This window comes from Xenopus tropicalis, chromosome 1 (genome assembly GCF_000004195.4).
Source record: "Xenopus tropicalis strain Nigerian chromosome 1, UCB_Xtro_10.0, whole genome shotgun sequence".
NCBI lineage: Eukaryota > Metazoa > Chordata > Amphibia > Anura > Pipidae > Xenopus > Xenopus tropicalis.
Genome location: NC_030677.2, coordinates 17,035,031 through 17,058,822, shown reverse-complemented (window position 1 = coordinate 17,058,822; position 23,792 = coordinate 17,035,031). Strand labels below are relative to the sequence as shown.

The 23,792-nt window shown below is 44.4% G+C and overlaps 1 protein-coding gene across 4 annotated transcripts in view; it reads right to left on the bottom strand.

The window, feature by feature from the left end:
• Nucleotides 1-616: 616 nt before the first annotated feature.
• rab11fip5 (RAB11 family interacting protein 5 (class 1)) overlaps nucleotides 617-23,792 on the bottom strand; it is a 28,065-nt gene continuing 4,889 nt past the window's right edge. For 3 of the 4 annotated variants that reach the window (XM_031905109.1, XM_031904900.1, XM_031905505.1), the window contains exons 3-7: nucleotides 16,180-16,634; nucleotides 14,782-15,418; nucleotides 8,465-10,999; nucleotides 5,598-5,760; nucleotides 617-4,766 (exon numbers count right to left, since the gene is read on the bottom strand). In XM_031905109.1, coding sequence (XP_031760969.1) covers nucleotides 4,554-4,766; nucleotides 5,598-5,760; nucleotides 8,465-10,999; nucleotides 14,782-15,418; nucleotides 16,180-16,634 — 4,003 coding nt within the window. In that variant the 3' untranslated portion in view covers nucleotides 617-4,553. The remainder of the gene's footprint in view (nucleotides 4,767-5,597; nucleotides 5,761-8,464; nucleotides 11,000-14,781; nucleotides 15,419-16,179; nucleotides 16,635-23,792) is intronic. The other variant, NM_001097182.2, reaches the window with a different exon arrangement.

Below are 23,792 nucleotides of genomic sequence, written 5' to 3'. Positions count from 1 at the left end.
TGCCCCCAATAAGGGGTAATTATATCTTAGTTGGGATCAAGTACAGGTACTGTTTTATTATTACAGGGAAAAGAGAATCATTTAACCATTAAATAAACCCAATAGGGCTGTTCTGCCCCCAATAAGGGGTAATTATATCTTAGTTGGGATCAAGTACAGGTACTGTTTTATTATTACAGAGAAAAGGGAATCATTTAACCATTAAATAAACCCAATAGGGCTGTTCTGCCCCCAATAAGGGGTAATTATATCTTAGTTGGGATCAAGTACAGGTACTGTTTTATTATTACAGAGAAAAGGGAATCATTTAACCATTAAATAAACCCAATAGGGCTGTTCTGCCCCAATAAGGGGTAATTATATCTTAGTTGGGATCAAGTACAGGTACTGTTTTATTATTACAGAGAAAAAGTAAATGTCTTAAAAAAGTTTGAATTATTTGATTAAAATGGATACTATGAGAGATGGCCTTCCTGTAATTCAGAGCTTTTTGGATAAAAGGATTTTGGATAACAGATCTCATACTTGTCCCATAAAACTACACCAGCAAAGGTATTCCCCTGTTGGTATAATTCAGCAGGGAAAACTTCCACAAATTCAAAGTGACACAAACACAGGCATTTATTATACTTTATTTTCCTTAAAGTGCTTTAAAACATATACCAGGAGCTCTTAATAAACATTAGCAAGATTCCATATAAAATATATATATATTCAGTAAAGTCGTATATAACAGGACGTAACACAAAACAGGAGAATAACAGACTCTCCCACGTAAGCGTGGTCAAGATTAACTAAAACCTTCTAACTTTCTTATATAAAAGTAGCATATATATTTAAACCTTGTGGGGGGGGGCACGGTATTACGGGGGGGGGTGCCATTATATAGGGTGTCTATACTGGATCGCACAGTGCAGAGGTTTGATAGGAAGCGGCAAGGAGTGGAGAATGCAGGCTGAACAGACAGATGAGCCTATAACTGGCCAAGAGGAACCCCTTCATGGAGGAAACCTGACCAGACAAGGCAAATGTGGGTTTTGCTCGCTGCATACTCTACATTTAATACTGATGGGCTGCTATCAAATATGGAACGAGGCGGCTGTTAGCAACGCAGGCAATAAACCAACCAACAGTGCGGGGGCTGCTTGGGCAACAATGGCTACCTGGGGCCTCTATAGAACAAACTGATGTTGATAAGAGCCATTTCAGGCCTATGACCCTGTGTGCCTTTAAACCTGAGTGTTTTGGTTGAGCCCAAGGGACAAGTGACCCATCTGTGCCCAATGCCCAAGGGTTCAACAGGGCGGCTTTAGGCAACGTGTGTTGAGAGAGGGGGTTATTGAGGCAATGGATGCAGAGGAGGTACAGATACTAGAATAAAGGCATCACGGTGATGCACACAGAGGGCAGGGGCAATAACACTATGTGGCCAACGGATGCTTGAACTGTGAGAGACAACACTGGGCACAGGCCTCTTAGAACTTTAAAGAGCATCCCTAGCTTGGATCATTAACAGGATCCTAATCTTCCCAATCAAACGTGAGGTGAGACTATATTATAGCACAGAGATGATTTATTAAAAACCATATGTCTCAGGGCAACTGTGTACATCTAAATACTCCCAGGCACATAAACTGATGCCTGAGCTCCCATAATACTGACTCAAGGGCAAGTGAACCCAGCGGGTCCGAATGTTTAGAGCCTAACTCAGTAAAGATGGGCAATTCTAGCAGTGTAACTGGTTAAGAACAGACACTGTATGTAGGAGCGTAACTGGTTAAGAACAGACACTGTATGTAGGAGCGTAACTGGTTAAGAACAGACACTGTATGTAGGAGCGTAACTGGTTAAGAACAGACACTGTATGTAGGAGCGTAACTGGTTAGGAACAGATACTGTATGTAGGAGCGTAACTGGTTAGGAACAGACACTGTATGTAGGTGCGTAACTGGTTAAGAACAGACACTGTATGTAGGAGCGTAACTGGTTAAGAACAGACACTGTATGTAGGAGCGTAACTGGTTAAGAACAGATAATTATTAGTGTTACTGGTTAAGAACAGACCTTTGCAGGAGTGCAGAAAATACAGAGAATGCTGTTAGGGAAGGGGCACAACACTGTACGGCCACAGATGTAACTTGGAACCTGAGAATCCAGACAAATACTGAGGATACGGAATGAAACCCAAGTGATAATGGGGTATATGACACAATAGGTCTTGGGACTGAGCTTTATGCTACACAAAGGGACCAGCAGCAGCAGCAGATCTAAGGTTCTATGGAAGACTAAGATTAACATGAGTTGCAGTGTAGAGCCATCTAGAACCACGTTGAACATCCACCAAACACTCTCAGCCTAAACAAACACCGATATCAACCAACGCAAGGTTGTTAGTGTCAGACGTGTCATGACTTTCTCTAACACAGCATTATTGCAAGTGCTTGAATATTATTATTATTCAGTGTCTAAACAGTCCTTTTCTATATCAAAGCTTAATAGGAATCCTAACGAGACAGACAACCTGGGAAAGCACAGGAGATAAAAAGGGAAAGCAAAGCCCAGAAAGAAGGCAGCTGTGTATTCGTTTTGTGGACTAGGGCTGCTGTACACCAGTGCAGACATTTGCCTCCAAGCCTCTGGCATATCACACGTGCCATTCGGTTCCGCAGGGACAAGTAGTGCCAACATAACACAGATACAGCTGAAGACTGTGGAATGAGCTACAGCAGCCCCATGCCATAAGACTTTCCCATTTCTGAGTCTTACTTCCCCTTTAAGTACTAACATTCGTATCACAGAGCTGCAATGATTTTCCATAGGCTGATCAACTGCCGGAACTCTCAGCTCAACAACTCAGCAGACCCTGGGGACACAGAGACACATCTATGAGAATAAGCATTTTCTAATGTCCATTTACACCTTTTTTCTCAAAAAACAGGCATGCCACCTTATATTTCTAATATTCAAAATATCTTGTAAAATGATGCCAGGCCTTGTAGCTGTAAATAATGACTATAGATATTTTATATATAAGCATAGGCAGCGCACTCTCATATACAGGCAAGTAAAATCGGTATAAAACAGAAAAAAAGGCACGTGGATTTTGAAAGCGACGCGCTTGAGATTGTCAGTCCCCTGTAAGCAGCATGCACATTGAAATGATTCCCCTCTGAAAAAAGAACCAAAAACCCTTTCCATATACTGAAGGGAGACACTTCCAGGAGTCCCATTGGTTTGTGATTGGGTATAAAGCTTGTATACTGGGATATTTGGTAGTGCCAGGGATTGTATTCAACGGAACATTACTAGAATCTTCAGTGTTGCAATCTTGCAGGGAACTGTAAGCCGGTAAGCACTGCTCCTGCAATCAGAATCTTGCAGGGAACTGTAAACCGGTAAGCACTGCTCCTGCAATCACAATCTTGCAGGGAACTGTAAGCCGGTAAGCACTGCTCCTGCAATCACAATCTTGCAGGGAACTTTAAGCCGGTAAGCACTGCTCCTGCACTCACAATGTGGGAGGGAAATGTGCTCTGTTAAGTGCTGCTCCTCTCTCCCCACCAGCCAGAGCATGCTGGGCAGTCCTGTCTTTGGCACATGCTTGCAAGTTCATTCTCTGCATGAGGGATTCCCCCACGGATATAGCTAGAATAACCAAAATATACATATTGTGCTGTTGCAAATCCATTTGACAATCCATCTGATACCAAAGGGAAAAAGCAGTAAAGCCACACACTGGGTACTGCCAGGTGATGAATGAGGTTGTGACACTGCCGTTATCTTGCTGTCCATCACTAGAAAGGTGACTGTGTGGCTCACAGTAATCTGGGCCTTACCAGCCTCTCCACCATACAGGTTGTGTATCCAAAAGAGCATGGGGAGATACCCTGGCTCCTAGTAAATGGCTATCACAGGTATAAGAGTGATATTTAGCCTATATATTAGGGGAATATACCCTGTGAAGGTTAAATTACGTTTAGTTTCCCTTTAAAACGGTAAGACACAAAGCCATAGGTTATTATTGATGTGAAACTTTCATGTCTAGAGATTCACATGTACCTATGCATGGGAGCTGCCATATTGTGGGATTAGATGAGGTTTTGAGATTTTTAGGACAACATTCCCACTTAGTGGCTATAAAGGGACAGCACTGTGTTGCTAAAATCTACAGAGAATGCCTCACCCAAAGCAAGCAATAGATCAGCTCCCATCCCTGTGAATAAATGCATGTATTTACACCTTATGGAGTGTATAAAGGGAAATTCCCACCAATAAACGGCACCTCCCAGCATCCTTAGCTGGATATGGGCTGACTGAGGCTGCTGGGAATTTTGAGTTTACCTGAAAGCAGAAATATATTGGAGAAGATCCAGACTGATAGCAAGGCAGAAGAAGGTAACTAGTCTATATAGACCTTGTGGGTGGTGGTTGATTGACCGACAGAGTATGTTACAGCACTAACTCCGCAGCCACACTGCATTCTGATTGGCTATTGATTATAAAGCATGAACCTACATCCAGTTAAATCCCCAGTGTGCCCCTCAAGGGAAGGCTCATTTGTGGTCCTTCTTACATTCCAGCGGGACCTGGAGCAGGGTGGGTGCCTGATCCATGATGCGCACCAGCAGCTGGTCAATGTAATTCTCCAGTTCCTGCACGTGATTCTGCTTCCGACCCAGTTCAGCCTCGCGCTGTAACAGCAACGAGATCAGCTCGTCGTGAGTCAGGTGGTAATACTTGGCGGCCAGGTCCGGTGAGGAGAAATCCTGCAAAGAGTAATGGGAAAGTCAGCTGGGCAAAGGCTTTATCCTGCCAACATGGAACCAGCTTTATTGGGGTTTCATTAGTTATATTTATACAAAAGTAATGGGAGCTGCCATATTGGTTCCCTTAGAGATTTCCATATAAGGTTTTAGCTGTGCAAACAGAAAGGCTGAATGGTAATAGCAGCCCACAGCAATATAAAGCTTGGATGAGACAGTGGGTTAAACTTCTATCCCAACTGGGACTCCTGTGATGACCTTAAGGGTGAAGACACACGGAGCTACTAGTAGCAGCTACTTGTCATGGCTTCTTAACGCCAGAAAATCCCCTGCCATAGACAATACTGAGAATTGCCTCTGCTAAAACACACGTAGGGACATCAGTAAATGATCAGCATTGTCTATGTTAGTAGCCGTGACAAGTAGCTGCTACTAGTAGCTCCGTGTGTCTTCACCCTAAAGACCACAATGTGGACTCATTAGCTGTTAAAACATACCCCCAACACCTTGTGATCCAATCAAAGTTAAGTGTGCGTTTTACTCCCACTCCTCGCTCTGGGCAGAATACATTTAATTATACTTATTACAAAAAAAAAAAAAAAGGTGAATTTTATTGGCCAAGAGAAAGGCAAACTCAGAAGTTTTGGGAGGGACAACACCTGCCCCCATACTATTCCTAGTCTACAGAAATGGTCACGGACTCTATATTCCCTGAGCAGAACCCTTTAAGAGGAACTACACTGAAATACAATTAATTATGTTTTGGGGAAAATGAAATAAAATGTAATTCTAAGCAACTCTTTACGAACACAGAGGAAACCCTGCCTACATTACCTTGAGTCTGTCCACTTCCTGCTTCTTAGGCGCGGTGTGCTGCCCACTAGTGACCGATTTCAGCATCTCCAGGCCGCTGCTCAGCGCCGTGGTCAGGCCTGGTTTGTGCGTCTTCTTCTCCGAATCAGACAAAGTGGCGCTGATTGGTTTCACGGGGTGCGGGCTGGAGGGAGAGAGAGGGGAAGAGTGCAAACCAGAGGAACATACTTAGGGGTAAAAACAGTAGGCAACGGGCAGACAGTTACCCAGATACACTTGCACGCAGACAAGATTCAATGCAGTCATATCATGGTATCACAAGTCTATCTGCAAAGCTATTGCCCTAACAGGTGCCCAGGTACCGGTCTTGTTGCAGCCCTTGAACATTAAATATAAACCAACTGCCCTAAAGTAACCAAAACATGTGAGCATAATGTTTGGATAAACACTACATGAGCAGAAGCTGCCTTATTGCTTGTCTTAGTGGTCATTCTTTATAGGTACCAGTGCAGAAGAAAGAGCAAGTGAGCAAAAGCCACAAACCTTTATAGAGAGCAAAGAATCAGCCCAAGAAGCAAGAGATCAGAAAAGCAGCTGTAATGCCTTCTAGAGCACAAGGTCCATGAACATTAACCCCAGAACCCTCCAGAGAAGGGATCCTGAACTGAAGGTCCTCTTATGGTCACCATTACAAGAGCAAACATTGATCACAACACAAACACCTTCTAGGAAGCTAGACATGCATAGCCGGGCTCAGCCACACCACAACAGCTCCTACAGAGCATGGAACCTGGACATAAGCCAGGCAACATCTCAGCAGAAGCATGCAAGGGTCAGTCTTGGCATCTTATGGAAGTATGGCATGCAAGAGACAGAGGCACATGGTGGAATTAATAAGCAAGAGTTTTATAGGCTATATGGGCAAAGCCATGAATATTATGGTGTGCATTTGTAGATCTGCCATTGTGGAAGATATACTCCTAATACTGGGTATCTCCCATTGTAGCCTCAAAAGTCCCGCCAACTTTTTGTGCTCATAGTAGTCCACTTTATACTTAATATACCACAAGAAGTTAAAAGTGAATTGGAATGGGATCTCCTGTCCCAGGCCAACTGCTCCACATGTTTTGCGGACACCAGCAGGTTCCAAGACAGCCCTTTATAGAGGTATGATTTACAGTTATGTCCCTTTACAGCCATGCTACAGTTAATAAATAATGGAGAGTTCTTGCACTACTCAATGCTTCACACCTCCCAAGATAGAGAAACTAGAATCCAAAACAAGGAGGACATCAGTAAAGAGCATCCTATGATTTCAGTCTGTTTGTTTTCCCTCCCTTCCATTGTACCCCTGATCTTGTATGAGGAAAAACTACATGTGACTTAAGGCACAAAACCAATTTATGTAACATTGTTGGTATTGTGAGGCAGGAACACAGATCAGGGCACAGGGATACCGATGACTTCATACTATATGGCAATTTTCTGCCCAAAGTGCAAGACCAAGAGTCCCCTAAATGAGCAAATTAATCTGTGGTACCATTATACCAGCAGTGGTTGGGGATAATAGACGTTCAGGGAGCAAACAATCACCTTTGTACATGCAGGGGTTAGCAGCAATCTGTGGCCAGAACAGTTGGATAATTGCAATGTGGCCATTTAGCTATGCGTGCTCTACCTGTTTGCCAAACAACTGCACCCCCTACACTATGAAAGGATCTAACTTCTATCCCTAATGGGATCCCTGAGTAGAGAAGGGAAGAGTAGGTAGATGCAGAGTGAGCAGAAAGCATAAGCCAGAAAAGGACCGGTAGCTGGGAAAACAACACCAGTACATGGGAAGCATTAAAGGAACAGTAACACCAAAAAATGAAAGTGTATAAAAATAATTAATATATATTATATACTATTGCTCTGCACTGGTAAAAGTTGTGTGTTTTCTTCATAAACACTACTGCAGTTTATATAAATACCCTGCTGTGTAGCCATGGGGGCAGCCATTTAAATTGAAAAAAGCAGAAAAGGCACAGGTTACTAAGCAGATAACAGATAAGTAGCAGATTCCCATTGTATTCTACACAGTTTATCTGGTATCCTCTTATGTAACCTGTGCCTTTTCTCCTTTTTTCAATTTAAATGGCTGCCCCCATGGCTACACAGCAGCTATTTCTATTAACTATAGTAGTCTTTCTGAAGCAAACACACAACTTTTACCAGTGCAGGGCAACAGTACATTATATTTATTTTAAAACATTTTTATTTTTTAGTGTTACTGTTCCTTTAACCTTAACCACACCAACATTTCATGCTATTAACCAGATATTCCCTTAACAGAATAAGGCAGTAAGAGTCTTGAAACAGAAGGTATTCACGTGCCTCGTGCTGCACACTGCTCTGCATAAAACGAAAAATAAGAGGTTTAACATGCAAACAGCTGCTTCGTATCCCTGTGGCCCATACAGAAGCCCTGGTTTACTACTGTAGATACAGCATGGAGATCCACAGCCAGTAATCCAAATGTGTAGGACCTACCCAGAAGGAAACAGGCTAATCCAACAAAATGGAGGCTCTGAATGTAAAGGCTGTAATCTGTGCAGTGAAACCAGTGGTTCTGAAGGCAAGGCTACAAGGGTAATCAGTACGTAAGCAGCCCGAGGATGGTGTCCACCTTCTGCTTTTAGCCCACCTCGCCCTAAGCTCTCTGGTCCTTCCCTATCAAAGTGAAAAAGTAAAATCAAAGTGCCATATTGGTCACTTTTTCCCTATATATGATAAATAAAAGATCTCTGCAGCCATGAGACGGCTCTTTAATACATGGCATTCATACACAACGCAATCGCAAAGTCACAAGCCGCAACCCAGGAGCCTACCATTCACACTGCTCTCACCTGGTTTTCACTGGCATAAAGGGATTCTCAGCTGGCTGTGTCTCCTGGGGCAGTACCGAAAGGCCAGATGCTTTCACCCCACTGGAAGCGGAGGACAGGGCTGGAGATTGGGTGTTTGTTGTGGTCGTAGTATTGACCGCAGAGGTTGCAGAAGGCATAATCGGAGAGGGGAAATTGGATAACTTAGGGTTCGGTACAGCTACAAAGGAAGGTGTGGAGAAGGCCAGTGGTGGACCGCCATGCAGAAAAGAGGGTTTCATATTGGCAGGGACGGTGGAGCGCGAGGAATCGTTAAGTGCCATTTGTGCATGAAGGTCCTTGAAGCTTGCGTTCTCTGGCAGTGAAGCCTCAGAACTATGACTTAGTGAGCAGTCTGCAAAAGGGTTCTTGTTGCTTAGGACTGGTGTTTTATCTGTTGGTGTAAATGGGTTTCCTGGTGAAGGAACGCTTTTGGTATCCAAACCTTCTTTGAGGTCTGCCTCAGACCTCCAGAAATCCTCATTCTTAAAGTCAACAATTACATCTCCTGACCAAGTAGACTGCTCGCTTAAAAGAAGATCAGATTGTAGGTCATTGTTTAATTCCTTTGCACCAGTCTCATATTTACAGTCTACAAACTTGTTCTTTAACGGACTGTCCAATCCAGCCTCATAAATTTGCAATCCTTCAGTTAAACCCGCTTTGGCATGCAAGCTCCCTTCTGGCTGTGGTGTTACTGGTGCCGGAGATGCCACCAGTGCTTCCGGTTTAATTTTAGGTAGATCAAATGTATTATTGGGGAGCTGCTCCTCTACAGCAGACAAAAAGAGCAAACTGGACTGGTCAGTTCTTCTAGTGGAATTAGTTTCTGGCTCACAGACAACATTTCTTTGACTCTTGGAGAGGGAAACAGAAATGGGTTTTCGGAAATGAAAGTCATTGTTCTCCTGTGTGGTGCTACCATGGCTTATGAAAGGTTTAGATTGATGAGCACTAGTTAAGTCATTGCTTGAAGTGGGGTTTATAACATCTAATTTATTTGGGCTTTCGCCCATATCAGAAATGTCCAGTGTATCAAGGGAGACTTTCGATGGACAAGTTTGGAACTGCTCAGGCACAGTTGAGTCCCCAGTGGAGACGCCCAGCTTTTGCCTATCGTCTTCTCTTGCACTCATACAGTGACCTTCTGAGATGGCCTTTTCATCCTGAATAGCAGGAGACTGCATTGGGCTTTTTATCTCAATTACAGGATAAAAGGAGACTGGTGGCACAATATGATTGGGCACAGTTTCATTCTCGCTTAATTTTAGGCTTGTTCTGCTAACATCATTGTCTTTATTTTGTAATTGTTTGTGGTTTTCATCATTAGTCTTTTCCTGTGGCAACACCTGCTGTGGGGGCTTGGACGGCCTAGCAGATTCGAGGTCAGTGCTTATATCAAGCAACTTAGTTTCTGGCTCAATAAACTCTTTACTCTCTCCAGACCCTGATATTGGTAGAGTCTCTTGGCCAGATACAGTGAAGACACTATTAGAATTATGGTCAGTGTAAGTAGCTCCCTCTTTGAATTCTGTTGAGATGTGCAAGTCTCCAGCAAAGCTCGTGCTACTGTGATGACCCACTTGGTCTGTGGTTTCATCTTCCGGAATTATACTCAAGGAGTGCCTGCTTTTGGATTGAGGGACCGGATTAGGCAATGGAGTTTTATGAAGATCAGTGAACCTAGTGATGGCATGTTCTTCTAGAATCAGAGGTGAGACTGTAGCGATCTTGTGCTCGGTTTCATGTATCTGGGAATAGCCATCTTTATCAGATTCAGAAGGTAACCTACTAGAAATGCTCTCAGGCAACGGTTTATATTGGTTGAGTTCAGGATTGTAACCCCTATACATGTCTGAGACCTCTTTTGCTGCCGAATGCTCATTAGAATGCCACCAATTTCCATCTCCTGTTTTCCACTTGTCTGGGAGTGACCACGCTTTGCCTTGATCTGATGTTAAAGAGCATTGTTCTTCCTTTGGTTGGATTCTTGCAGACTCCGCAGGTGAAATGTGCAGCTTGTGATCACTGGACTGAAGGCTTGCAGGAAAAAGCTCATCTTTAGTTATAGCTTTCACTTCTGGCCTTGTACTTGTGAGTAGCCTAGGAAGAACACCTACAGTTCGGTCAGATTTTTGAGCAGCGTTACTAATCTGGATATTTATGCTCTGGATATAGTGTCCGGGACATGACAGATCACCATCATTATCAAGATGGCTTTTTCTATTTGCCTCTGTTGGTGTTGGATTTTCAATGGCAGGCTGAAGCCGACTAGAAGCAAAGGCATCAAACTCTTCCTCCAGTTCTGCAGTATTCACAGGAGATCTGTAAGGGTTTCTTGATGCAAGGGAGACTTCATGAGGTTCTGCCAAATTATTCCGAGAGGCACTTTTCTCTTGGTGTAGAGGCTTCTTGTGGACCTCTGGAGCTGGGGAAAAGGCCAATGGACTGTGTTCCTCCACAAGAGAAGAGCCCCTTTCAGCAGCTTCTGAGGTAGCAATAGACCCAGAGGGGAAACTAGAGAAAAAGTGAGTAGGTGAAGAAGAATTAGGTAACTGGTCAGAAAGAAGCTCTTCAGAGAAAGGGTTGTTCTGCAGAGAGTCGAGAAATGGGTTGTTGGCAGAGAAGCATCCACGGGCACCGCTAGCAGTGTTAGTTCTAGGCATGCTAACAGCGTCAACTACCAGAGAGTATACAGGGAAGGGAGCAAGAAAGCAAGAGGCAGAGGAGCTGGTTTCTACCTGAGGAGACACATCCAGGCTGTGGAGGGAAGACGAAACAGTCCTCCGCGTTAGTGCCAGACAACTACCATGTTATACACACACACAGACTTGGAGGAGGAAAGTTGGGCCTGATCTGGGAATGTGGTATGAAAGTAGTCAAAGCAGAAGTGCATGTTCTTGCAAAGTCAGCCCTGCACTATAGACACCATTGGCCTCTCAAATATATTGACCTGGCCAATTGTCATTTAATTTTACTGAAGGCACCAATTAGATCCATCCCCTTGCTTGTTAGGAGAAGGAAGTCCAGATTAATGTCCGACATTAGCAGCATCTAGAAAAAGGAATTTTTAAAGCACAACCTCTCACCTAGCTGGGGCATGATACACCTATCCTCTCTTGCTCTCATTATACATCCTATAAATGACTACTGGAAATGTGGATGTTAGGAATAACTGGTCTGACTATGCAATTTCCCTTGGGTCACAGCCCAAGTGCCCTGCCTGATGTACATATTCTTACACAGGTGTGGTTCTTAGTCCTTACTATTCCTATGCTCTTCTTTCTCGTGGTCTGAAGTGTTGGGCCCCTGGTCCCTATTAAAAGCTTTATTATGCTCCTGACCATAGGAAAAAGAGCAGCCTGCAAACATTACAGAGAATCAGACTCCAGTGCCTGGGTAAGTAATGGGGTCAATGTGTTGGAGTGTGTGTGTGACCACCAACAGGGCCCCAACCATTGTATCATAAGAGCACCTTTGCCAATCAGCAGTGCTCACATGCAGTCCTTGCCCAACTGGAATTTTAAACCTGCCCAGACAATATCTAAACGATTTTTGGGAGGCAGGTTAATTGACAGTCACCATACATAGGCTCCCAATTCAGACTGGAAAGGCCACATTGCAGCTTTTATTGGCCCATGAATAACTTAGCTTTATCCGGATGGGGGGTAGGGGGGGAATGCTTTATATTGGGGTGTGCGTATGCATTTTATCTTGCCTCAGCAGAGCAAGCAGAGTAGCAAATCCAACCAATATCAATAAATAAAAGATACACATTATATAAATGACTGAACAAGTCTATAACAAATAAGTAAATACAATTAATTAATCATTGCCACTTATATAGGGATGTGTAGCCCTGACACTGGGTTCAAGGAAAATCCTCATGATTTCTGACATTAAATACAATTTCCCACAAGTTTTTCCTTGTCTGCACTTGAGTCATGGACCTGTGATTTGGATTGGTTGGTTGCCAGCTGAATAGTTGCACAAGTGTGTTCCTGTAGAACTAGGAATCAGGCCCGGACTGGCAATCTGTGGAGGCTAGGAAATGCCAGAGGGGCTGCTGGAAGATGCCACAGACAGTAACTATTTATTGGGCTGCTGGGGGGGCTGTTTAGGCCTCTCTGTACTTGTAATGCCAGGGCCTATTTTGTATCCCAGTCCGGGCCTGGTGAATGCCATGATTATTCGCTTTATGCCAGTCATTATGAAGTTGAACAGTGGCTAAACTGTACCCAGGAGTCCGAAATGTAATGATTATATTGAACCCTACAGTGTGGTCCTGGGACAGGTAACAAGCCAGTAGACTGTCCTGGGAAGTCACACAACCCCCAAGGAAACCTGGACACTAGGGGTCAGTGCTGAGTTATAACAGATGCTAAATTTATGTCTTATTAGTTTAGGTACACACATTGAACACCACTGCACATACAGATATGGCTACAGACGCTACTTGGGGTAATACTGCCTATTGCTGCCCCCTTTTGCCCTCAGGGGAAACCATGCTTGCTGCAGCTCCCTGTTATAGCAGTGCCTATAGCTGGCCCCATTGCAAAAGGAAGAGTCCTACAAATCTCTCTGGTATAGCAGAGCTGTATTACTTGGCATGATTATAGCTTGTAAGAGTTTCATTTACCTGCACAGAATTTCCTCAGAATCTGCCAACCTTACAACTGTCTAACTGTCAGAACCATGGCTAGATATGGATGGGTACCAGATCTCCATAACCTACAGGTACATATATTCCACAGTTCTGCAGGAACAGCCCCCTAAGTTTGCTCATAGCCTGTACAAAGAGATACCATAAAACTATGGCAGCACAGGAATTCCCCTGTACTAAGCACAATTCAGCAGGAACAGCCCCCTAAGTTTGCTCATAGCCTGTACAGAGAGATACCATAAAACTATGGCACATAGGGATTCCCCTGTACTAAGCACAATTCAGCAGGAACAGCCCCCTAAGTTTGCTCATAGCCTGTACAGAGAGATACCATAAAACTATGGCAGCATAGGGATTCCCCTGTAAATTTAGTAGGAACATTTTAGGCTATTCCATGGACATGGATAAATCCCACAATCCGACTAACAAGAAACTGAAATCATTAATCTAGAACCCTAGGTAATCCTAAACTACAAATGTAGAATTTTTCCCTGGAGCTCTGCACCATCAAATTAGTTATATATTACTAACTGTATTGAACTACACAGCAACTGCCATTCTCAGTTTTAATCAACAAGTTATAGATCTCTTTAGAACAAGCCACAAGTCACCTATGCACTGCCAGCTTTACATAAGTAGTAAAAATCTATTAAAAAAGGGGGTCCTAGGGGCACCTACTGTTTTGAGAGTAGGCACAGATACCAGGCTGAAACCGTAACTAAGGTGCTGGCTACAAGGCACAGCCAATCTAATCGGCACATCAGTGACTGATTGATACTGATCTAGGAGGAGAAAATTAAACAGGAATAAAACAGTCAGTGCAGTGTTGTGGAATAGGCCATTGGTGGCCAGAGGGGCTGCTGTAAGATGCCACAGATGGAGGGGAGAGGTTCTAGGGCCTCTGCGTGCTTGAAATGCCAGCCCAGGACTGCAGCAGCTGATTGGATTATAAGAACTTGCACGTTTCCATTTTGTGCACTGCACTTTGTGTTCTGGTTAAAAGCAATTCTGCTTTTGAAACATTTTCCTTTCTAAAGGTGGCCATACACAGTAAGAGCCGCTCGTTTAGTGAGGTCATCAAACGAGCGGATCTCCTTCCCATATGCCGACCTAAGGTGGGAAATAGAGTTAACTTGATTGCTTGGCCCTAGGCCAAACAGAAACGGCCAATGTTTGTTGATCTGGTCCTTGGTCCGACGGGTAAAATCAAACCTGCATGATTTTTGGCCAGATATCAATTGGGTGGCCCCATACACGGCAGATAAGCTGCTGAATCAGTCAAAAGGACTCAAACCGGCAGCTTCAAATTTGCCCATGTATGGCAACTTTTAGATGTAAAGCTCTTATTCTCAATAATTCCTGCCTCTGGGCTGCTCTCTTCCCCATGGTCAAACAAGGGCAAGGCTTGGATCCAACCAGGAATGAGCACAAGGTATTCCCATTGATTTGGAGTCAGGGCGGTGGAGTGAAGCTCCTAAAGAATGCTGCTTTACACTGGAAATCACTACTCTTATTTCTAGTTAGGTACTAGGAACAAGTAATTCAAATCTGCACAGGTTTTTCCCATGTGGATTTACCAATTTTTGTGAAATAGTTCAGAAAGAATGTTCCATAACAGGAAGAAATTGTTACTTACCTTGGCTTCTGTGGGGTCTCCTTTGGGTCTTTAGAGCCAAACCAACTGCCAGGCTTGGCCTTCTCCTCACTAGCCACAGATGTCTGATGGGCTGGCTCTACGTGGATCTTGGTGCCAGAGTCATGGTGAAACAGGTTGGCCTTCGGCTTCTTCTCCTCTTTCCCAGCCCCATCCTGAGCTTTTACCTTGGGTGGCTCCTCACTAAACACCATTGGTGAAGTTATCTGCACCGGTTTGCTCTCCTTATGGATCTCATCATTCTTTGACTTTGCTGGGACCTTGACCTCTTCCTGGGCAGGTGTGGGAGAAGCTATTGGCTTTTTCTCTTGCTTGTCGAGGCTATGAAGCTGCCCAGTGGCTGCACCAGGAATACTGCTCTCCTCTGCTTTCTTGGAAATGTTTTGAAATGACCTGGACACAGGTGGAAGTTTTTCCAGAGGACTTGGCAGGGGTTTGGGTAGGGGTGTTTCTGTGTAGACATGGCTCCCATTGATGCAAACAGACGATTTGGAGATAGGACTGCCCTTTGGCTTGAGGTTCTGCACAACCTTGGGTTCAGGAAATATACTCAACTGGCTGACCTCGTCGCTGAAGGCTCTCTTGTGCGTCATGCGTGGGGAGGCCTCACTGCTTTGTGCTAAGAAAATAATTAACACAAAGGCTACAATAAAGAAGTGTAAGGGCACAGCAGGAGAGTTTCTAACGTTTACATACATTTAACTGAATTTATTAATAGATATTCCCCTGTACTAAGCACAATTCAGCAGGAACAGCCCCTAAGTATGCTCATAGCCTGTACAGAGAGATACCATAAAACTATGGCAGCATAGGGATTCCCCTGTACTAAGCACAATTCAGCAGGAACAGCCCCCTAAGTATGCTCATAGCCTGTACAGAGAGATACCATAAAACTATGGCAGCATAGGGATTCCCCTGTACTAAGCACAATTCAGCAGGAACAGCCCCCTAAGTTTGCTCATAGCCTGTACAGGGAGATACCATAAAACTATGGCACATAGGGATTCCCCTGTACTAAGCACAATTCAGCAGGAACAGCCCCCTAAGTTTGCTCATAGCCTGTACAGGGAGATACCATAAAACTATGGCACATAGGGATTCCCCTGTATAAGTGTCCTTTACCAGGGGTTAAGTATAATACCACAAGCCAGCAGTGACTGAATAACAGTGTGTGGCTGCCTTTCAAGGCTGAAGTCACAATGGGTTATACACACAAGTTTCTTTCTGACAGCTAGCAGATTTAGTAGTTGGATTATTTGCTTACAAACGGCCTTGTAAGAAATGTGAAAAACTGCAAATATGAATTTAAAAAAAAAACAAAAAAAAAAAACTTATTTTCAGCACACACAGCCAATCAAAACAGGTGGCACAGGGACTTACCAGAAGGCTCTACAGAGAGACTGCTATTCCTGGATGCGGGTTTCTTGCCTGGGTCTGGAAGCACAATAGAGATCCCAGCATTGTTGGCCACCGTTCCGCTGGTGGAGGAGATGGTGCTGTCTGATCCCAAAGAGGTGTTGGATCTGGTGAGTGAGTTCTTGCGGAGACGTCCCTTGAGGAATAAGGCTGCTTTGGATTTGGGCTTCTTTTCATCCTCATCATCACTGTCCAGGCGGCCAACGCTGCTCGGGACGATGGCCGAGGAAGACTCCATGTCAAACAGTTTCTTGACTTTCATTTTGTCCTTCAGCTTCCCAAAGGGGGTCTTGGGCTTGTCCTTAATGGACAGGTCAAACATGCTGGCCGTCAGGTTGTTCCGCGTGAACTGAATGGAGACTTGGATTTCGCCCCTCTCCTTCTCCTTCTTGCCTGGCTTGGAGCGAAGTTTGTACCACCTAGAGATAACAAAATGTATAAACATGGCTGCCTACGGAATCACACAGGGCACCCTTACACATATTACATTTATATACATACGTGCAACCTGTGCATCCTGGGGGCCACTGCCTGTATATAGCTCAAAGCTATCAAACATGTAGGATTGTGCCAGGTCTTGGTGCACACAGTTCATTATTACTGGTTACTAATAAAATCCCCCCCCAGCAGGGGTGGCTGCCGACAGGAAGGTACCACTGACAAGTCAGGTGGAACAGGAAACAGCCTGAGCGAGTTTTGGAGGGAAATAGCTGCTAGATACAAGGGACTTCCCGCTGACTGGATTTACTCAGCAACTTACGAGACTCCAGAAATCACCTTGTGTCCCACTTATACCTACTAAAATGACTCTCTTCATTTATTCCAGCGATGAGCAAACTGCAACCCTCAGCTGTAAACTACAATTCCCAGCATGCCCTAATTGAACTCCAGCTTGGCTACAGTCTAGTCACCAGTGCCTACTTGCACAGTGCTGGCCGGCGGTTACAAGTAAAGCCATTATTATGACATTACACAGATCAGTTGTTGGAATCCACTTGACATATTGGGATATCTGATCAGATTTGAAATGGGATAAACCATGACAGGAGACAGGGGTGCACTCATGTCTTTTTGTCCCTAGGCCTGCTGGGAAACCTATTCCGTGCTGTGGTGCCTGGCAAGGCCAATGGAAGGGCAAAAGGGCAGTATTTTATTTATAACATCTCGAGGCACTGGGCTATACATAGAGAAGACTGAACTATTCTGTCAATTGGGAAGCAAATCAGACAAAATACTTCCAGAAAAGGTCAAACTGCCCAAAAGCAGGAAATCCACAAATACATCCCCACTATCTCCTCTGCTGCAGCTGTTCCCTCCTAAATGGAGTTACCCATAATCCCCAGTCACTAACCGCAATGTGTAGCTCTTTACAGTGTACACACCAAGCCAACACTTATGGGAAGGGAGCTGCAATATAGATTCCCTTAGACCCAGCACAATATGGAGCTTCTATGAGCTTCTATGAGAAAGCAGGGTCTCTGCCCCTACAGCTGGGGGTTCTAGGCAATATTGATAGAAATACTACTGCTGCCCAGGCCCAGACTGGCAATCTGTGGGTTCTGGCAAATGCCAGAGGGGCTGCTGTAAGGTGCCACAGACAGTCACTATTTATTGGGCTGGGGGGGACCGTTTGGACCTCTGTGTACTTGTAATGCCAGGGCCTAATTTGAATCCCAGCCCAGGACTGATGTTGCCATTTTGCAAGCAGTGGCCCTTTGCCATGTCAGTCTTCAAACTAGATTGTAAGTTCTATGGACAGGGGAATCGCAATGCCAGAATGAATCTGTGCACAGTAAGAAGCTCTTTGCAAAAGAAAAGATTTTAATTCAATATATGAAGGGCCTCCAATACACAGGAGTTGGCCCCAGTACTTGTACACCCATAATACACACTTGCACAGCCCCTAATTACTGTACCTTGTTCTCTTCCCCGATCTGGGGGGTGCTTCTTCTTAGCGTGGCCTCCCCTTTTACTTTCAACTTAATCACTATATTGTATCTTGGAAAATACCCACAGCAGCCAAACAGTATTGCCTATTAGCGCCTCTGCTGCAAGGCTGGAACATACCAACTCGTGAGCAGGAGCAGACCTTCCTATAGCCACTTGGAATGGCAGTAATGTAATGTGTTATGTAAGGTTATGATATGGTACATTCCCACCTCACAGCAATGCATACACTTCCTGGTCCATTTTATCTCCACAAGCCAAGAGGCAAATGGTCAGCACCTGCAGCTTTAACTTACCGATAACTCCCAGACTATGTGGACCTTAAACAAGCTGAACTATACCCAGTGCACATAGGTAGGAGTAGATAATACACCAGAAGGGGGTGGCGCAGCACCCCACTCCAGCAGAATAAAGTTTTATCAAAAATTTGAAAAAAAAATATTCACTTACTTTACATTTAATAAAGGTTATGGCAATTTCTGTACTTTTCTGGGGGAGTAAATTTCTAGTTACACGTGTCGTATTCTGCTTCCTTTCTGGTAAACATTCAACCTTGCTTTATGGCAGTAGCCTTTTAAGAAGATCAAACTGATAAAATTGCCTTCAGTCACAACATGAGGGCCAGGAAAGGTGCAGGCAGCCATGTTCAGCTCAGGGAAGACCCTGCAGAACAAACCACTCAGATCATTTTTTCCCATGGGGCCAATGTTACAAGATCAGCAGTGTTACCATTTCCCCAATCTCTCTTCCCCCAGCACAAACACAGGGGACCAAGTACCAGGCAGGCAGCTCCCTTCTCTGGAATCCTCTCCCACACACAACAATCCCTGACCCTGTAGCCCTCTCCCTGCAAGTCCTGCTGGTTTCTTTGTCATGTTAAAAGGGAAGCAAACCCAAATACGAAACAACTATTTTTCTTGATTTTTTTTTTTTCTTAGTTTTCTTGATTTAGGAGGGAGAAAAAGGACAGTGCGCTATGGGGAGACACTGTGGGATGAAAAGAGGGGTATTGCGCAGTGAGGCTTTGCAGCCCCCGCAAACCTCACGCTATTAGTAGCTGCATAGTAAGCGTAGGCAAAAGCGGATATCTCTAGGGCTGAGCCACAGAGCTCGCACCATTTGGAGGAAATGATACAGCATTTCCATAACAGATAAACCTGGAGAAACTGCAGCCCTTGCACGGCCAAGTCAGCATCTAACTGCTCCCTGACCCATGTGTGTCTGTTCTGTGCCCTCTGCTGCAGCTTTTATTCATGGCCTGGCATTGCCTTCAGCAGCCTGTGTTTCCCACCCACCCCAAGGGATTACTTATCAAATAATAAATAGTTATCCGACCAATCACTAATCAGCTCGCGGGCTAAATGGAAAGATATTGTGCAATTTGTCCATCCACACAGGCAGCCATAGCTACATAGCCCCATTAAAATGTTGTCTTACCCTATCGGATAGTGGGGAAATGTGTGGCTCAAATGGTGCAAACAGCAAACAAAGTAAAGCAGCAATGATAGGTATAATCACAAAGGAGAAGTCCATTGAGCGGATGCTGGTATCTTATAATCAGATTTCCTGTCATTGGTGAATCACAGCGAGGGTTCTAGATTAAAGGGGAGTGCACTCTAATGATACAGAGTGATAATACCACAGTAGGTTGTAGGTCAGAAACGTTGCTTTGCTAAATAGTAATAAATAAAAACTCAACAGGGAAATTGGGGTTTGCTGGGGAGGCTGCTACAAGTGACACCAAATCTATTCAGTATGTACCAAGGTAGGAGAACAAAGACTTTCCCAGTGGCATGAAGAAATGGTGCCCTATATTGTTTGGCTGCTGCTCTGGGTACATTAGAGTTATAGGCCTGTGCCAACCATTATTGCACCCTATGTACCATGCCATGCACCTGACCATGTATGCCCAGATGGGCTATATGGTCAAAATTGACCAAATCTGGGCAGATTTAGGAGAGAGTAAGACTCAAGCGGAGAGGAGAGAATGAGGGGAAGGAGACACTGGGAAAAGATCAGGGCAGATGAGAGAAACAGCACTGAGAATACAAGCTGGATTTGTGGCACAAGGTTTATATTAAAATAGCAATAAAGCAAAGTCATATGTGTCACACTAATGTGTTCCCTTTCCTGTTTTCCCTGGTGCCAGAGGTCATCTACTAGCACAATAACAGCAAGTTTGCAATTATTCTGTATGGCCTTCCTTACATGGATGGCATATATAGGGCCCTGCCAAGCAGTTCTGCCTTGCCTTGATAAAGGATATATATCCCCCCAGCAGTTCTGGAGTTAATGGAACCATGTGACTTTGGGAGTTCCCACACGTCGCCAAACCTGGCGGGGGGCACACACGCAGACATAAAGCAGATCTGTTGGGGTGGTTCCCTAACAAGACTTTGATGTGTAAAACAATGGCAACCCCAGCTGCACCGCCAATTAGCACTAAGAAGTTGCCAATAATTTCTAGGGGTTTCCCAGACCAACTAAGCATTCTAGCCACTAAAGCAAAATCCCTCTTCTTCCCAGATGGACAGGCTTAATATGCCAGGTGGGGGGGTTGCTGTTTGGCACCTGGTGTATTATATGCTCTGTTATACCAACCTCCCCCACCTGACCAGATTTGCTGCAACGCAGGTTGTTCAATAACAGATGGAGGGTTGCAGGTTGCGCAACTCCGATTCAGATCTATATTCCTCCTTTGATGCTGGAGGCCCCCTCTGCTCTACCACAAAACTGGCCCCGGAGCCCTGCTTCTTTATTGGTCAGTTTGTGCCATAAGTAGTGTTTATACTGTTGCTTAATTCCTCTATAGATAAAGTAGAACAACCTGGGCCCATTTATTTATACACACAATCTGCATGAAAAAGATCCCTTATGGTCGTCAAGAGATGCAACATCACATAACTTATGGTTCTGAATCGATTTGCCACTAAAATTGGATTCATCGCATCCCTATTGCTAAGCAACTCAAGAACGAAAACACAGGAAGTCACATGACTAAACAGGAAATACAAATCTCTACAAGTAAAAACAAAACAAATCAATTTCCTTCAGACGCGCCCAACTTTGTTTGATATATATAGGAGCAGACACACAAATATATTTATAAATACACACGCCATAGCTGATGCTGTATTACAGTCCTACGTGATCAAAGGCTCAGGCATAACTAGATGTTCCTGGGTCCTACAGCACCCAGGGAAACCTTGCTGACTTCTGGACATTTCTTGAAGTTCTAAATAAAAACTGACAAAAAAAAACCACACCATCAAGTTTAACCTTCTGCCCAAATTCTAGAATTCAGGCAGAAAGTGCGGGTCTTGCACTTGCTGGTATGTAGGCTTATGACCTGACAGACTAGGGAAACAAGTTTCTTTGTAGGACGGTGTCCCAATAAAGGTTACAGTGAATTACAGATGGAAAGACAGACATATATAAGTGCATGAAAATATAGCAGCCGTATTACCCAGGGCAAATATTCTATACAGGTATAGGATCCGTTATCCGGAAATCTGTTATCCAGAAAGTTCCGAATTACAGAAAGCCCATCTCCCATAGACTCTATTTTAAAGAAATGATTCTAATTTTTGGAAATTATTTCCTTTTTCTCTGTTTTATTAAAACAGTACTTTGTACTTTATCGCAGCTAAGATATAATTAATTGGATGGAAAACAATCCTGTTAGGTTTATTTAATGTTTAAATGATTTTTTAGTAAACTTAAAGCATGGAGATCCAAACTATGGAAAGATCCCTTATCCGGAAGACACCAGGTCCTGAGCATTCTTGATAACAGATCCCATATCTGTACTGCATTACCTTTATTTCTTTAGAAAATGGCTGATGGAACAGGCTGCACATTTGCCACTAGATGCCACCGCACTGGCACTGCCTTTCCCCAAGCTCTTCAACCTGTGTGCCAGCTCCAGTCAGGCTTTAGGCAGCCATGTTGTTTGCGGACCTAGTTATTAAATGTGGCCAATAACGCAGCCACATGAGAAGCAGTCAGATCAGTGAACATGAAGGAGATCCCTCGGGGAAGCATCGCACGTAGACTCTGGCGTTATAACGAGCACAGTCTAATATTACTGTGTTTCACATCATTGGGCTTTAGGTGGCAAATAATAAAACGGTCTCTGATGCTACTTTAACTGCTGTAAGTTTTAAAGTGCAAGTTCAACTAGCAAATGTGCAGAAAGCAGATTTCTAGCAGTTATTCCCATGCCACCTTTCCAGCACCCTGCAGGGGCTGCGGTGCTTGGCACTACAGGGGCACCAGCACAAAACCTATTCCAGCTCAGAATCTAGGTACAGATTCAATACAGCAAGAAGAAAAGATTTTCCTACAGGCTATAAATAAACCTCCTGCTGTGTCTGTAAATGACTATACAGAAATATGCCAAGTGGAATAGGGGCCTGGGAATATGGAGATCCAATGGCCAGAGGAAGGGCCATTGCTTTATCTTGGCTCATTTGCAGTTTAACTGCCCAGTAGCAATGCAGAATAATGGAGCTGCACATTAACAGCCTTGCTACTTGCCCTGCAGAACAAAACATGCAATACGGGGGGGGCTGTTTAATAGACGCTTAACACTAGTAATCCTTACTTTACTAAGAGTCATGCTTAGCTCATTACCTGAATGTAAACACTTTCTAACACTCATGTCCCAGAAGCTTTATCACAAAGGTACAGTAGTGGCACCATGTGTAATGACATCTATACAATGGCACAATAAGATTTTACAGAGGGGGGTTGTGCTGATCCTCCCCCCGAGGCCCCACAGCCATTTAGAAGTAGTAACAGTTCTAAACAGGACCAGAGACAGGGCTCCCGGACACTGCACCCTGCTCCATTTATGGGTGGGGGGGGGGGGGTGGCTGCTTATTTATAGCTCATAGGGTGTCACGGGATGGCCAGTGTGAAGCTGGGAGCTCGGGGAAGGGCACTGTGCACAAACAGCTATGTTGCCCAATTCAGACTTTATTAGGGACTACATTAGCCTAAATCATTCCAGCCAGTGCTGTTCTCTCTAGCAGGGTCACTCAGCGAACACTTGGGTAACAGTGTGCAGTCACAGCAGGGAGGCCGAGGCTGCAGCAAGCACATTGCTAAAGAATGACATTTCCTAGCGCTTGAGCAAACAGGAAGGTGTGTGTATGTGCAATGCTGAATGCTCAGTTGGCGCCCCTTTAGCAGCTCCTCAGCGTAAGGACTCTCATGGTCCAGGCAACAGTTCTGTTCTGCAGTCATAAGAACCTAAACCCACGGCACTAGAGAAGCCATATTATAGGGCAGTTCCTTAGCAGCAGATACATTCCAGCAGCTGAAGCTGAACCAACCCAACTAAAATCAGTTAAATCCTCAGGAAACAGAATGTAGGGGCAGTAAGTGAAGGCTAGAACCAATGTCACAACACAAGATATGGCCAGAGTGTCTAAAGCTTTCAACGATAGCCAACTGGCCACAAGTTGGGCAGCCTTGATAGAAAAGGTTTATTGCCACCAGATGCCCCACTGTGTGGTGCCATGATATCCTGCCATCCCTGTTGCTTTATGGGGCCCCACCATGTTACTGCAGAACAAGAAACCTCCCAGAATTCCGCGTTCTTTGTAGAATTTCTCATGTTACAG